This window comes from Argiope bruennichi, chromosome 4, assembly GCF_947563725.1.
Source record: "Argiope bruennichi chromosome 4, qqArgBrue1.1, whole genome shotgun sequence".
In the NCBI taxonomy this organism is placed as follows: domain Eukaryota; kingdom Metazoa; phylum Arthropoda; class Arachnida; order Araneae; family Araneidae; genus Argiope; species Argiope bruennichi.
This window is the reverse complement of record NC_079154.1, coordinates 67,663,839-67,678,086: the sequence shown is the minus strand read 5'-3', so window position 1 is coordinate 67,678,086 and position 14,248 is coordinate 67,663,839. Positions and strand designations below refer to the sequence as shown.

The window sequence follows — 14,248 nt, the reverse complement described above, 5'->3', positions numbered from 1 at the left end:
GCGGACACACGAAAATCAGATATAATCAAAATTAAATTTTACGATAGGATAAATAAAAGTATGGAGGGAAAAAATCATTTTAATTTTAGATATGACAAAATTAAAAAGAAAGCAAAAATTAGATCAGAAAAGGCAAAGCTAAAACGAATGATCGTTAACAAGTTCTATAAAGTATTTTTGAAGACAATACTATTAAACATATGTCAATGCAATAAAAGCTGATAAATTTTTAAAGAGAAATAAATCTTATTCAATAAACTGCCACCGCCTCCAAGCAAAACAAATAGTAAACATATCAATAGGGGAAAAAATCTATTGATTTCTTTTCTACAAATATGTCATCAAGGAAATTAGATAAATGAATAGTAAAATGAAACAGAATATAAAACTGCATTTATAAAAAGCAAAATGTTACACATACAGCTGTAAGTTCACATTAGAAACACACATTAAAAAAGACAAATAACACGCCTACTAGGGGCATTATAAAGAGATAAAATATGAGAATAATAAAAAATGAAAATTAATTATATCTGTAAAAGAAATTAAAACAATATTAAAAGACAACTTTTAAAAGTAAATTATGCTATAAGCATACTAAGAGCTGCGTATTATGTAACAAAAACAAAAGCGAAAATTACCAAAAGCAGCAACTTAACATCGGCAAAGCCTGCGAGTGAAAAATGAGATTAGATAGTGAAAAAAGATTTGATATTTAAATACTTGAGAGTTTTGTGAAAGAAAACTAAATATGAATCTTATATGACGTTTTCTCATCCCGAGTCACTGAAACAAAAATTTGACACAGAATTACTGTTTCAATAACAAGACCACATACCAAATTTTATATATTTAAGTCATCTTGTTTTCCAGTTGTCGCGTTACAAGCATGTAAAAGTACAGACAAACACACAGTCAATTTTTGGATCAAGATTTGAAACAGATCTACACTTATGGTAAATTTGTGTTCCGAATAGAAATCCATCTATATCTTTATATTTTTTAGTTATCGTGTTCACATCTTTTCAAACAGCAAGATAGATATATTTCCCTCGAATAGATTTCTTTCAAAATTTCATAGAAATCTATAAATTCGGTGCAAAAACTTTAGATTAAATTTCATTCATATAGCTCAAAATGCTTTTCAATTCTCTTGATCATAAATAGAAATAATTTCAAAAATGGATTTACTGATTCGTCAAAATCTGGAGTTCCAAATTTTTGACGATTATAATATATTCTCTTTGTAAACTAGAAAATAAAAAAAATATTATATATATATATATATGTTACCATTAAAGTATATAATGCAATTATTTCATAGAATACCTAGTTATTCCATGAAATAACTGATCGTGTCCGTTAAAGGGTGTAATATGTTATTAATTTGACACTTTAACTAGTTATTCTATGAAATAACTAGGTATTCTATAAATTAACTAATGAGAGACAGTTAAAGTGTAAAATAAACAATTTATCTAAAATGAAATTAAACTAATGATACACAATTAAAATGAAAAAGAAGCAATTTATCTAATTTATGCAGCGTGTAAATGGTATTTATGGAAACGTACCATAAAATCATTTGTTATAACAAGGATTACTAAAATGAAACTTGGAAAGAACATTATTTCTAAGACAAAAACATTTATTTCTGAAGCAAACAAACAAAAACATAAATGCAGTAGGGGTGGAAGGTAAATGTATTTGTCGTGCAAGATATATGATATAGATTATTTTACACTTTAACGGGCTGCATTTCTATGAAATAACTAGTTAAACCATGAAATACAAGAGAGTTTTACACTTTAACGGACACGATCAGTTATTTCATGGAATAACTAGGTATTTTATAAAATAACGAATTTCATACTTTAACGGTAACATACACACACACACACACACACACACACACACACACACACACACACACACACACACACACACACACACACACACACACACACACACACACACACACACACACATATACGGAACTACAAGAAATGTAACAACCTCGAATTAATTCATAAATGGGTCATGTAGCTCAAAGGAAATACAAATGGTGTGGGGGAAATTTTCATTTTCTTATAACTTCCTTAAGACGGGAAAATATATCAAATTAGCGGAATTAACATGTCATTAAGACGAGCAACTTTTGCAATTGCCTTCGAAGTTAGAGCTGAAAAGTGATTTTTCAAGCCCTAATTTTGATTGCTTCTAACATCTACAATTTATGGTACCAGTTTTTTTTTTTTTTTTTTTTCCCCCAAATGAAATAGAAAATTGAATACTGTCGAAATTGTTACTGTTAAAATTTTGAATATTGTCGAAAAGATTCAGTTCATATTATACTATCTGAAGAAATTACTTAACAATAGACTATTATTACTAAATATTATTAATTTACTAACCAGATGTCAGTTATCATACCGAAATTTAAAATAGGTCGTTATTCAAATTTTGGAATATATTTTGCAATATTCAATATCTGAAGAATAATTATCTATAAATTCTGCACATTTTATGCAATAAACATGGTTTATTTTATTAGTGTTTAAATGCATTTTTAAATTAATCCCGTTATTCAGGAACTTTTGTTAATTTGGCGATCCTTTGGTGCAGTGTCTGAGAGGGTTATCATACCGACATTTAGTACTTAAAATATACTGTATTTTAAAAAAAACCCCAACTATTACAGATTTTACCCAAGTATTGTTAATTGCATAACAGCAATTAATTACCAAGAAGGTTTGTCAAAGATATCATGTTAGTTTACTATGTTCATCAATAACATGTGATTAATACACAGATACCAAAATATATTGTATAAAAAAATGATGATACATTTTCGTTCTACCCTAATTAATATTTATAAGTGAAATATTCAAAAGAATAATAGATAAGATCTTAATTACAATATTAATTAGAACATAGCAGACATTTTTTCTTTCCAAAATGAAAAATCAAACGATAAATTTATACTATCTATTATAAAACGTTATTCTCTGAATTTAGTTGAAAGAAGAATAATTGCAATCGACAAATTTCTTCAAATATGTTTAAAATGCAGAGTTAAAATTTTAGTTTTTACCAACTGATACGAATTTTTGGCATTTGCTTAATAACTTTAAAGCTTTTCAACAATAAAAACCTTGTAACTGATATTTGTATATTAATTGTATAATATTTGTTATCTTAATATTATTTGTTTTGCAATAAATATTGAACTATGAAATAACAATAATATCTTTATCTCTGGTTTCTATAATAGGTAATGTTTCATTGTTTTTTTCCTAAGGATTAAGAGAAATTTGAAAGTAAGAAATATTATAAAGTATCTACCTTTGTTTTCCAGCTTGCCGAGAGGATTTTAATATTTTAAAGGCTCAACCTCACTCCTCGAGACATATCATAATTTTAGTGCGCGATTTGAAAGAATGCAACAACAAAGAGAGAGAGAGAGAGAGATTTGAGCGGAAATTTTAGTTGAATAAATTCTTTTTTCTGATATCAGATACAAATGAAAAAAATTTCAAATACGCAAAAAATAGATTATTCAATCAACAAAAAGAAAGGTATGGCATACCAAAAGTATTCTAGTAACTTAATACATTTTTACAAACTACATGGAAAAATTTAATAGAAAATGTGTTTTGCTTTTTTTTGTTGTTGTTGTTGTTTTTTAAGTTGCAGAATAATGTTTACAATTTTCAAACTGTAATTGAATTATTCCCTCAAAGAAATTAAAAGTTTCCTCTTTGGAACAATATTTGGTCGTAAACAGTCAAGAAGTAAATCTAAATACCAAATTACTACCTGTCTGAAAGCCAATTTTTTCAAAAATAAGTACAATGCAGATATCACACAGCAAAAGCCGGATTAAACTTTGAATGGACTTATGATAATACAATATTTGGATACCACTTTTCTCTTCCATGATTAAATATTTTATTGATTTTCAATTATATGTGTATAAATAAAGTTTTTTAAATAAGTTTTAGTAGAAAAAATTGACATATTAAAGTAAAAAAACAATGTTTATAATCTATTTTCTGCGGAATTGGTTTCAATATCTTTCATCTATACTTATAATAAAGCTCAATGTGTGTGTGTGTGTGTGTGGCGTGTTTCTGCTATAACTTCCGAAAATATTACCGTACAAAAAATATTTTTACATGAAGTTAAAGATCAAAAATTTATCTTTTGAATGATACCAATGTTTTAACCTTAAAATTAAATTTCTATTTTTAATGAATTTTTAAATAAATATTTTAATTATATTTTTCAACAATTTTTTTCGTACAAAATAAAAATAAAATTTAAGCCGCAAGATCACGTTTCTCATTCATGGGAAAAAAATTAGCTTTTTTCAAAGTGTTGCCATCACATTGATGAAAGCTCCAATTAAAAATAAATTAAATCTTTTTGGAAATAAAATCAGGCAAAAATATATTTTTCGGCACGTATCTGTAGGAAATGAAACAAATATGAAATATTATTTTTTCTAAAAAATAAATTCAAGAAAAATTATTTTATGATCTTTTACACTCTCTATATTATTAATCCAATAAATCAGTTTTATTTTAAGGCAAGTTTTGTTTATTATGAACAGGATATCCATTCAAATCATTGCCACACAGCTAATTTGTAAACCTTTAGTAAGACATAGATTTGCTAAAATGGTCTAAATGGAAAATGATTATATTTTATGTAACATGATTCAATAAATGCTCTAATAAATAACGAATTTTTGATTTTACATAAAGCTTTTGCTGTAGAAATCGAGAATAACAAAATGTTCTTGAAACACTAATATTTTAAATAAAAAGAGTTAACTAAATCGATCACTTAAACTGACTGATTTATGAAAATTTGAATATCACTATTCAATAAAAAAAGGATCATTTTAGATTTTCCATCGATCGTTTCAAAGAAAATACGCCAATCTGTGCGCAGGTTTCTCAAGATTAATTGGCCTAAGATTATGAAAATGTTGAGTTTTTCTAAATTTTTAACATTCAAAACTTCATAAATAAGTCTTAGTTGATCGTGGAAAATAGAAACATTCATTCATTTATTTAAAATTTGGTGTGTCCAGAATATTTCTCAGAATCTGATACCTTACTGCATTAAATTTAGACTTCATAATTTTTGAAATATATTTATAGGCCGGAACAAAATATTTTTATTGATTTCATTTCAATCCTTTTGAAAGCAAAACTAAAAACTGAATTTTATGCTGAATCTGAGAAATTTTTGTTGAATTATTGTTTGAGATATTACATAAATTATTAAAAATATTTTGTAGTTCACATAAGACTTAAATACCGAGCGATTCTGTTTGCAATACTCATATTCGATAATAATAATAATAAATAAATAACAATAAAGATGATAAATAAAATAAAACGCTTGGTTTTATTAAAAAATATCTTTATATTAATTGCAATTTCATCATTTCCACTTTAAATTAAAGTTGAAGTTTTACCGGAAATGACAACAAATTCGGAAAATATATATAGTAAATTGAACGAAACGATCTAAACAACAGTATAAGTTTGGTATGACTATTAAAATTTGAAGATTAAAAATGTTTTGTTTGAGAATCTATTAAGAGAGCAGTTACTTAAAATATTTAATTGAAATTTGTAGCGAGCGGTAATACTGGCGAACCGGCTGGTCGCCAAAGGCGGCTAGTATAAAATAATTCAAAATGTAAATTTAAAAATAATTTTACATTAAATTGTAAAAAACGACACAATTTGTAATGCAATCACAACTTTATCCAATTATAAGGCCAGGATTTTTTTAAATTATAAAACAGCATTTCTTTGAGTATAATCAAACAATATAATACAAAAAAAAAAAAAAAAAAAAAAAAAATACTTGCGCAAAAAGTTAATTAGAAAAAGTATTGTTAGAGTGAAATAGAAAAAGGTGAGATGAGATGTGAAAGTATATTTTAAAGAATGAAAGCATAAAAGGCTTTCTTTCGAATTCTATATCTATATATATATATATATAAAAAAAAAAAAACATTCAAAACTATTTAAGCTTATTCAAGCAATATGATATTTTGCAATGTAAAGAATGAAACAATGGTGGCAAACTTTCCTAATAATTAGTTAACTACTTTTGGCGACAAGTTGGCTCGCTGGAAATATCGGATATATTTAATTACAAGGAAATTGCTTATGCATTAGATCTTCTAAATAGAATACTTTTAAATGTTAATTTATGATGGACATTAAAGCAGTGATATTTTAATAGTTTAGCACCTATTTTGTTTACTTTTTATATGAATCTTTCTAACGAAGTCAAATTCAATGGCTTCATCAAGAACATAAGTCATCCGGCAAGTTATGCTATTTTTTCGGCAGATTGTACACTGCCTTTTGTAAAAACTATTTTCTAATAAAAATCCATTTTGTGCAATAATATTTCAGAGAGTTACTTTGGAAAAACACTAAAATCTTGCATAATTTTCGAACAAATTATTTTTTAAATAAACCGCTTTAAGATGCAGATTCCTACAAACTATAACTATGCCAAATTTAATAGCCCTAGGTAAAAATTTTTATCCTGTAGAGAGTCAAGACACACGCCTTCTCCGTTATTATTAATAGGAATAATCATCCTAAGACCATCGCTAATATATTATGAATATCGACTTTCCTAGCTATTAATTAATAATACGCAAATAATAATCATTTAAAATTTCTCTAATTATTATTAAATAATTTTTATTAAAAGTTAGAACTTTTTTTTTTTCAGCTTTATTTTCTATAAGAACTTTCAAAACTATACTGTTTTAGAACTTTTTAAATATTATAATTGCTGAGAAATTAAACAGAAACTTCAAATTTGTCGTTAGAGTGCAAAATACCAAATATCATCGATCAATTACATTTAGTTGCTAGTATACATTTAAGAAAGAATACATAGGTACAATGAATTATGACTATACGATGTAAATAGTATCTATCCATTATCTGTAAGAAATCTCTCAGGAAGCACTTCTCATATTTGTTTCCTCATAAAAAAAGCATATTCAGGTGAAAAAAATTAAAAATTAATTGTCAAAATATTTGGCATCCAGACTAAGATAAAGCGCCACTTTTCAATAATTCCCGGGACAATTTTTTTTAAAAAGAATTAAATATGCGCATATGTGAGCACAATTGTTCAAGAAGAAATTTGGCAAGTGCTTCTTACACAAAAATTATATATCTCCACTAGATATTATACTAAATGCATCAACAGGAAGACAACTTATTCTTAAACTGATTTTTGATTCTCAATATATTAAAATAAAATTTAAAAAAATATGCAAACAAGTGCTTCTCTTGCTTTTCTGATGAACTCCCTCGATATTTCTCAAGATACTTCTCATGGCCCTTTCTACATTATCAGGACTTATATGGAGTGACCAAACCGATTCGAAAATATTATACAAAGCTTCATTGTTGAAATATTTTAATAAAAAAACTGTTAGTAAACTTTGTTTAACAAACAAACAAAGGGGGAGAATTAGAGAATATCTAATGTATAAAATTAGAAAAATCAATGGGTTACATTCTTTCACAAAACGTGACATAACAAAATGACTCTCAATTTCATCCATTGACAGCATTCATGCTGCTTAAAAGTACCAGGCACGTGCCGGTACTTTGAAGAATTCAGAAGCTTCAGGCAACAAGATGTTAGAGGAAGGGGAAACCTCCCATGGAGATGTCAAAGTTCCCTTTAGAAACCCTGTTAGCCCTCCTCAAAAGCGAATAATTTTATCACCCATTTAACAACAGTTTCCCTTTCACCCAGCACTGCACAAATAAAACGCTTGGACTAGAATGTAGGTGAAGGTTGCTTTTATGAGACCTCCCAAGTAGAGAGCTTTGCCACGTGGAATTTAGAGGAATGGTAAAAATGTTGTCTTAAAGCTTGTTACAATATATACCTCTAAAAAATTAAAGAAATCAAGTTCCAGGAAATTGAAAAAAATTAATATGATGATATTGATGTCTCTAAACTATTGATAAGCTTTCTAGGTAAAATCTGTAAAGAAAACAGCAAAGCTTTCTAGGTAAAATCTGTAAAGAAAACAGCAAAGCTTTCTAGGTAAAATCTGTAAAGAAAACAGCAAAGCTTTCTAGGTAAAATCTGTAAAGAAAACAGCAATGATGCAAACAGCATAAAAACTAAAATTGCGCTGCTATTAAAGAAGCAAGTTTTCCTTCTGTCTCTAATTTGAAATTTCTACATGAACAAAATATAGATCATAAATATGAGTTGTTTCTTACAGTTTTAAATAAATGAATAATAATAATAATAATAACCTAACTAAAAACAATTTACGACAAAAGGATGATTATAAATATAATTTCCGGAAGAATTTTTAAAATTATTTCAGAAATTTAGACTAAAAAATAGTTTTTGAGAAAAGGTACTTAAAGCTTCCAACGATTACAGTTTGATAAAACAATAAGCGAAAAGATGAATAGTTTCGGGACTTGTATATTCAAAAGAATATACATGAAATTTCAAATTAGAGATAGAATTAAAATTTATTTTTAATTAATACGTACCTACACTTTTAATTAATGTGTATTTATTCAAATTAGGAATAACCATATATAAATTAAAAAATTTGTTGTTCTATAAAAATTAGAAAGACAGGGAAAGGAAAAACCTTTTTTAAAGATTGCAAAAAAAAAAATGTCTAATTTTAGAAAAATATTTTACACACAATAAGTCACAATTATTACTCATAAAAATTCTCGATTATTGATAAAACAGGGCTAAGTATCGAATTGTAGGTATTAGTAAAACGGATTATCGCGTAAATTGACAATATTCAATTAAATATTAATGCGAAATGAATGAATTTTTAAACCACTAAGGATGGTAAGAATCATTGCGCAGAACCAATGAGAATTTTTATGCTTATATGAATATTCAGCTTTCAATATTTTTAAAGAAGTAAAAATTAAAAGCTACTAATACAGAGAGATCACAATAATATAAACAATGAAATAAAAGGAATAAGGAACAGATAAGCAAAAGGTTATAAAATTAGGCAATAATTTTCATTCATATAGTAAATAAAATATTTTCAATAAATGCATATTTTAAAGAAAAATCCTTCTTTATTAATTATATGCTATAGTATAAATTATTTTCATTCGATTTTAACACATGCCAAGCGAATTTTTAGTTTATTTAAAGGAACTCGAGAAATTGGTTGTAAAATTAAATATTATAAAATCTGTGACTAATTTCGAAAAAATTGATTAATAGGAATTGAAAATTTAACTCATCGGATGTAAAAAAATATACTAAAAAAATTATTTGGCTTTAATCGAACAGTTCACAAATTTTTAAAAGCAAAAACTCAATTGAAAATATAATTTTTTTACGTTTATTAGTTCAGTTTTAATCTTTGCATCTTCTCCAATATTCTTTTCGACTTTGAGACATTGATCTCTTTCAATCAGTTAAAAGCGATTTAAACAAACAAAATTCCATCTCTATATCATAAACATCGAATAACCCAACATTTTTATTGAATCTTTATATCATTATATTGACTCCGCTTTAAATTAGTTGTAGTAAAAGTTTATTTCATTTTATTAGTTAATTAAAAGAAGAGGTATTTTCATGGAGTCTTACAACTCCTTGCTTTCTGAGAAGTAAAATGCCACACTCCGGTATCTTAAGGTTTTCCCATTGTATTTTAAACAAAGATAAACTATAGAGCTATTTTCAATTCTAATGATTTTTTTTATCAGTTTTAACCGCAATTTCACGGTAAGATTTTTCCTTATCGGCGAGAGCTAGACGTGTGACCAAACACCCGGGGGGGGGGGAGATTCTGCGAATCAGAGGAGAAGTGCAGTAGGGTGATTGGATAATGAAAACTCGGAGGTTGTGCCTCATTGGCTTCCTTCCAGTCCTTTAGGTGAGGGAGGCTTTACCATGCGCAGAACAGAATTCACACCCTCTTCCAAACATAAAAACTGCGACTGCTAAATTTCTGTTTTTCCACGCTAAACCCGTCTTGTGTATTCCTTTCACCAATGATCCATTCCGTGAGGCATGGTTTCAACTTATGAAATGTTTTCACCTTCTACCAGACACCAAGCCGCATATGGCTTGTCTCAAAACTATGGACATCAAACTACCTATGCTCAATATACGGACAGTATAAATTTTAATTCCTGCAATGCTCAGTCGATCATGGAAAACAGTAGCTACCCACAGAACTTTCATAATTCGTGGTCTCTGTATGCTGTATCTGCCAATAACCAGCCGCGATCCCACATGGTTCCTCTGGATGAATGGATGCCTTTGACAACAAATCCTTGCAGTTATCAGGGCCAAGGCATCGTGCAATTTCCTGCAGACAGCAATACGGCATACCACTATCAGAGAAATGGATCTGAAATGAGTCCGGCAGACTATTCTCTTCAAAGTCCAGGACACATGAGGGTACAAGAAAAAATTGAGCAAGGTGTAGTTTCAACAGAGCCGCTTGAAAATCCTAGCTCTGAATCTGTGGTTGCTGTGTCAAGCGATGGTATGAGTGGCACTGATTCACCTGTTAATATGCCCCTGCATGTTAATCAAAGTGGGAACGGTTTATTTAGGCCACAACCTGCAAGAAGTCCATTTGAATGGATAAGGAAAACATCTTACCAGCAGTCTCAACCAAATCCAGGTGAGAGCAGTATTTTGTTCCCATAAAATTTTGTGTCCGTATAATGAAACTCAAATCACACATATGTCAAGCTATATTATCATAATGTAGGAACGTCAAACTAATAACTGTAGAAACGTCAATATAATATTTCATCCTTTTCTCAAACGAATGTTTTAAATTCCGCAGCAATTTACGAAAGTCATATGTTTTGATTAATTCTATCCATAATTATTGAACTGAAGTTCTCTATAGTGTGTTCAAATGAAATTTAGATATAATTTATTAATATTGTTTAATGAATTTTATTAATATAATGATTTGAAGTAGATGTATTATTTTCTTTCCAAAATATACGATAAAATCAATTTTTGCTCTAAAATATCATAACCGAAAATGAGGATAACTAATAATTACCATATGAATTTTCTTCAATATTAAGATTCTTCTGCCATGTTCATTTCATACAATATTCTTGAAATCTGGATTTCACCTTCACTATTGGGACAAAACTTTCACCGAAAAGAATTTCCCACGCTTCACTTGACCAACAAACATGATTGATTGCAAATTACTTCAGGGCAAGGATCCAGAAGTCCTGGAGATATGAATGAAGTGTAAAGCACTAGGAGGGGGTCATCAGTAATTATCACATTCACGCTCAGTAGGAAATGAGTGGTCATCTCTAGGCGATTTAGTTCCCACGATGATGTTTTGTTCCTTGAGCAAGGGTGGGAAAAAGGTTATATTTTAGTCACTTCTACAATAACACGAAATGTAAAACATATCATTTTAGATTCATCCATACCAATTGAAGCCTATTTGAGTATAGCAATAATTTGTCCAAAATAATTTTAAAATACCGGAAACACTGTCAGACTTCAGTGAAGATTTTAGAAACTCCGGGCATAAGCATTTCTAAGAGAAAAGGCAAGTAAATATTATCTTTTAAAGTGTCAATATATTATGTCTCTATATTATGGAGTTCAATAGAGTTTTCTATATTTGGAATTCTCTGATTTCTCTATATTGCGGAGTTCGAGGAATAAGAATCATCACTGAAAGCTTTTAATTGAAGAAAAAATATTTCACCCTTGAGTTTAAATGTTACAATACACTAAACCTGTGTTAATGGGAAGTAGTTTTATTTGTTGAGCTTAGTATTGTGTTAGTGAAAACTACAGACTCTATTTGAATCCAGTTCTATATGTATATGACATTACTATTGCTCAATTGATACGTTTGCAAATGCGGATAAAATTATACTTTTTTTTACTGTGAAAAGAAAAAATGTTCTGCAAAACCACTTATTTACAAATTTGCTGAATTTTTAAATTATTTTTTATTACATTATGCTTTATTCATAGTAACTGCTTTTTATTTCTTTATTCTTCTTTAATTGTACTAAAGTATTTGCAACTATTTCTTTACATTTTACATTCCTTACTGAATTTATTCTTTAATTAAATATAAAACTATAATAAATAAATATACTATTTATAAAGTACAATTGTAACATTGGCATAATATTGTTTTTTACATTTTATTTGGCAAATATTAATCATTAATAGAAAATATAAATAAACAATTATGTTTAAAATATTTTAATAGGTTATTAATATTTTTATTATTACTAGAGTACACATAAATAAGAAATAATTGTCGATTGCAAGAAAATAAAATTTTACAAAACCACCTCCAATAATTAATCATTCAAATAACAGATATAAATATCATCAATTTTATACTTTATTTCTTATATATTAATCTTATCTAGAATTTCTAATGTTCATAGCGACACTCATAATGCATTAACATGTTTTTGAAAAATTAAATAAGTGCACATTTTTTATACATTAATCTTTCATATAAGCAAAACATTAAAAAAAAAAACGTTTTATAGATATACATTATAATATTTTATGGAGAAAAATCGGATTTGTTTTGTCTCTGTGTCTGATAAATTTCTATTTTCTATTAAATATCATTTAAGAATCATAGATACTTACATTTGTTTTGAAACTGATTTTTAGAGCCATAAAACCGGTCATTAAGCTGAAATTTAAATGTATAAGATGAATTCTATAGTTCTTAAATGACCATCACTACTACTGTTTGAATTAAAACAAACCATAAAATTGCTTAAGTTGCTATTGTTTATGTTGCTGAAACAATTTAACTTACTTTATTTCTCAAATTTAATGGACAAACAGAGAAGTTCAGTAACAATAATATTGTTCATTTTTTAAACAAGCTATAATAAGAAAACATTTTTATGAGAAATTTAGAACTAAATTCAACAATTTACAAATCAGTTTCACTGTCCTCCATTTTATATTGAGTGTTCTGGAAAACTCTATTATTAATGATTTCCTCATAATAATAAATATGTTTGGAAAAAAAATAATTGTTTATATTTTTGAAAACGAAATAAAATAATGTTATGTTTTTCACCGATTTTGATTTTGAATATTCGCGTAATTAAAAAATTTTACTTATTTAATAAAAAGTATACACTTATCTCAACTAATTAAGAAAAAGTGTAATATTAATGATAAAATATAATAATAAGTAACAATACTTTTTATACAGATTAAGATACATGTGCGAGTTATAAGATGGAAGGGGTATAAGAATTTTTTTATCTGTCTAATACTGCAATATTTTCAAATTAATCAGTGTAAACTGTTGAACTATAAATTTTCATTAAATATTATGAATGATAAAATTGTTATTTTTTTCTATTTTTCTTTATAAACATACTGCAAATTATCTACAATTTTATTATATGCATTTTTACCCAATTCCTTTCTTATATCACGTAAAGGCTTTTATCGGATTTTTAAATTTATTTAATAGTCTAGTATTTTAGTTGATAAAAGATTTAATTCTTCACATTTGCAACAAAATCATACATTCCCCCTTTAACCCAAGTTTTAAACATACAAGACAAACAGAGGTTTCCCGAAATTGTTTAAATTTTTTCAGTCTTTTAATAGTAGTTCAAATTCAGTGATTTCTAATATTTTTTCTACTGGAATGAGTTTAATATTAGCATTAAAACTTCTAAAAAATGTTGCGTATGCAAACCCTGTTAGCAAATATATTGGATTATAACTCATAAGCATTCTGCCGTTTTCGGTCAAAAATTGTAAAAACCTATAAGTGGCAATTTGCAAAAGGGTGCAGTAATATAAAACAATTTTTTTTTTTTCAACAATCAGCTTTCCGCCGAACATCAAAGAACGTATCAATACTTTCATCAATTTTTTTTATTTTATTCTCTACCCTACCGACTGACAGTTTGCGGAAAGTTAACAAAAACATCTAAGGCCATGTTTATCATTGATCCTTTCTAATAAAACACATAAAAGTCAGCTAACACTGGTTTTCCTAAAGAAGCTCGAAAAGTGCTGCTATAAAGACATCCATCTCCTGTCAGCAAACGAAATAGTAACAATCAGACTCCACCTGTTGTAAAATGGCCCATAAAATTAGACGTAAGGCGAAGTGACTTGAAGAAGTCTTTTACCTTTGTAGACCAATGCC

The 14,248-nt window shown here is 27.5% G+C and overlaps 1 protein-coding gene across 2 annotated transcripts in view; it reads left to right on the top strand.

Annotated features, from left to right (window-relative positions):
* The first annotated feature begins 9,972 nt into the window (after window positions 1-9,972).
* The window catches only part of LOC129965885 (homeobox protein CDX-1-like), a 41,709-nt gene continuing 37,433 nt past the window's right edge, over window positions 9,973-14,248 (top strand). For both annotated transcript variants that reach the window (XM_056080144.1, XM_056080143.1), the window contains exon 1: window positions 9,973-10,720. In XM_056080144.1, coding sequence (XP_055936119.1) covers window positions 10,099-10,720 — 622 coding nt within the window. In that variant the 5' untranslated portion in view covers window positions 9,973-10,098. The remainder of the gene's footprint in view (window positions 10,721-14,248) is intronic.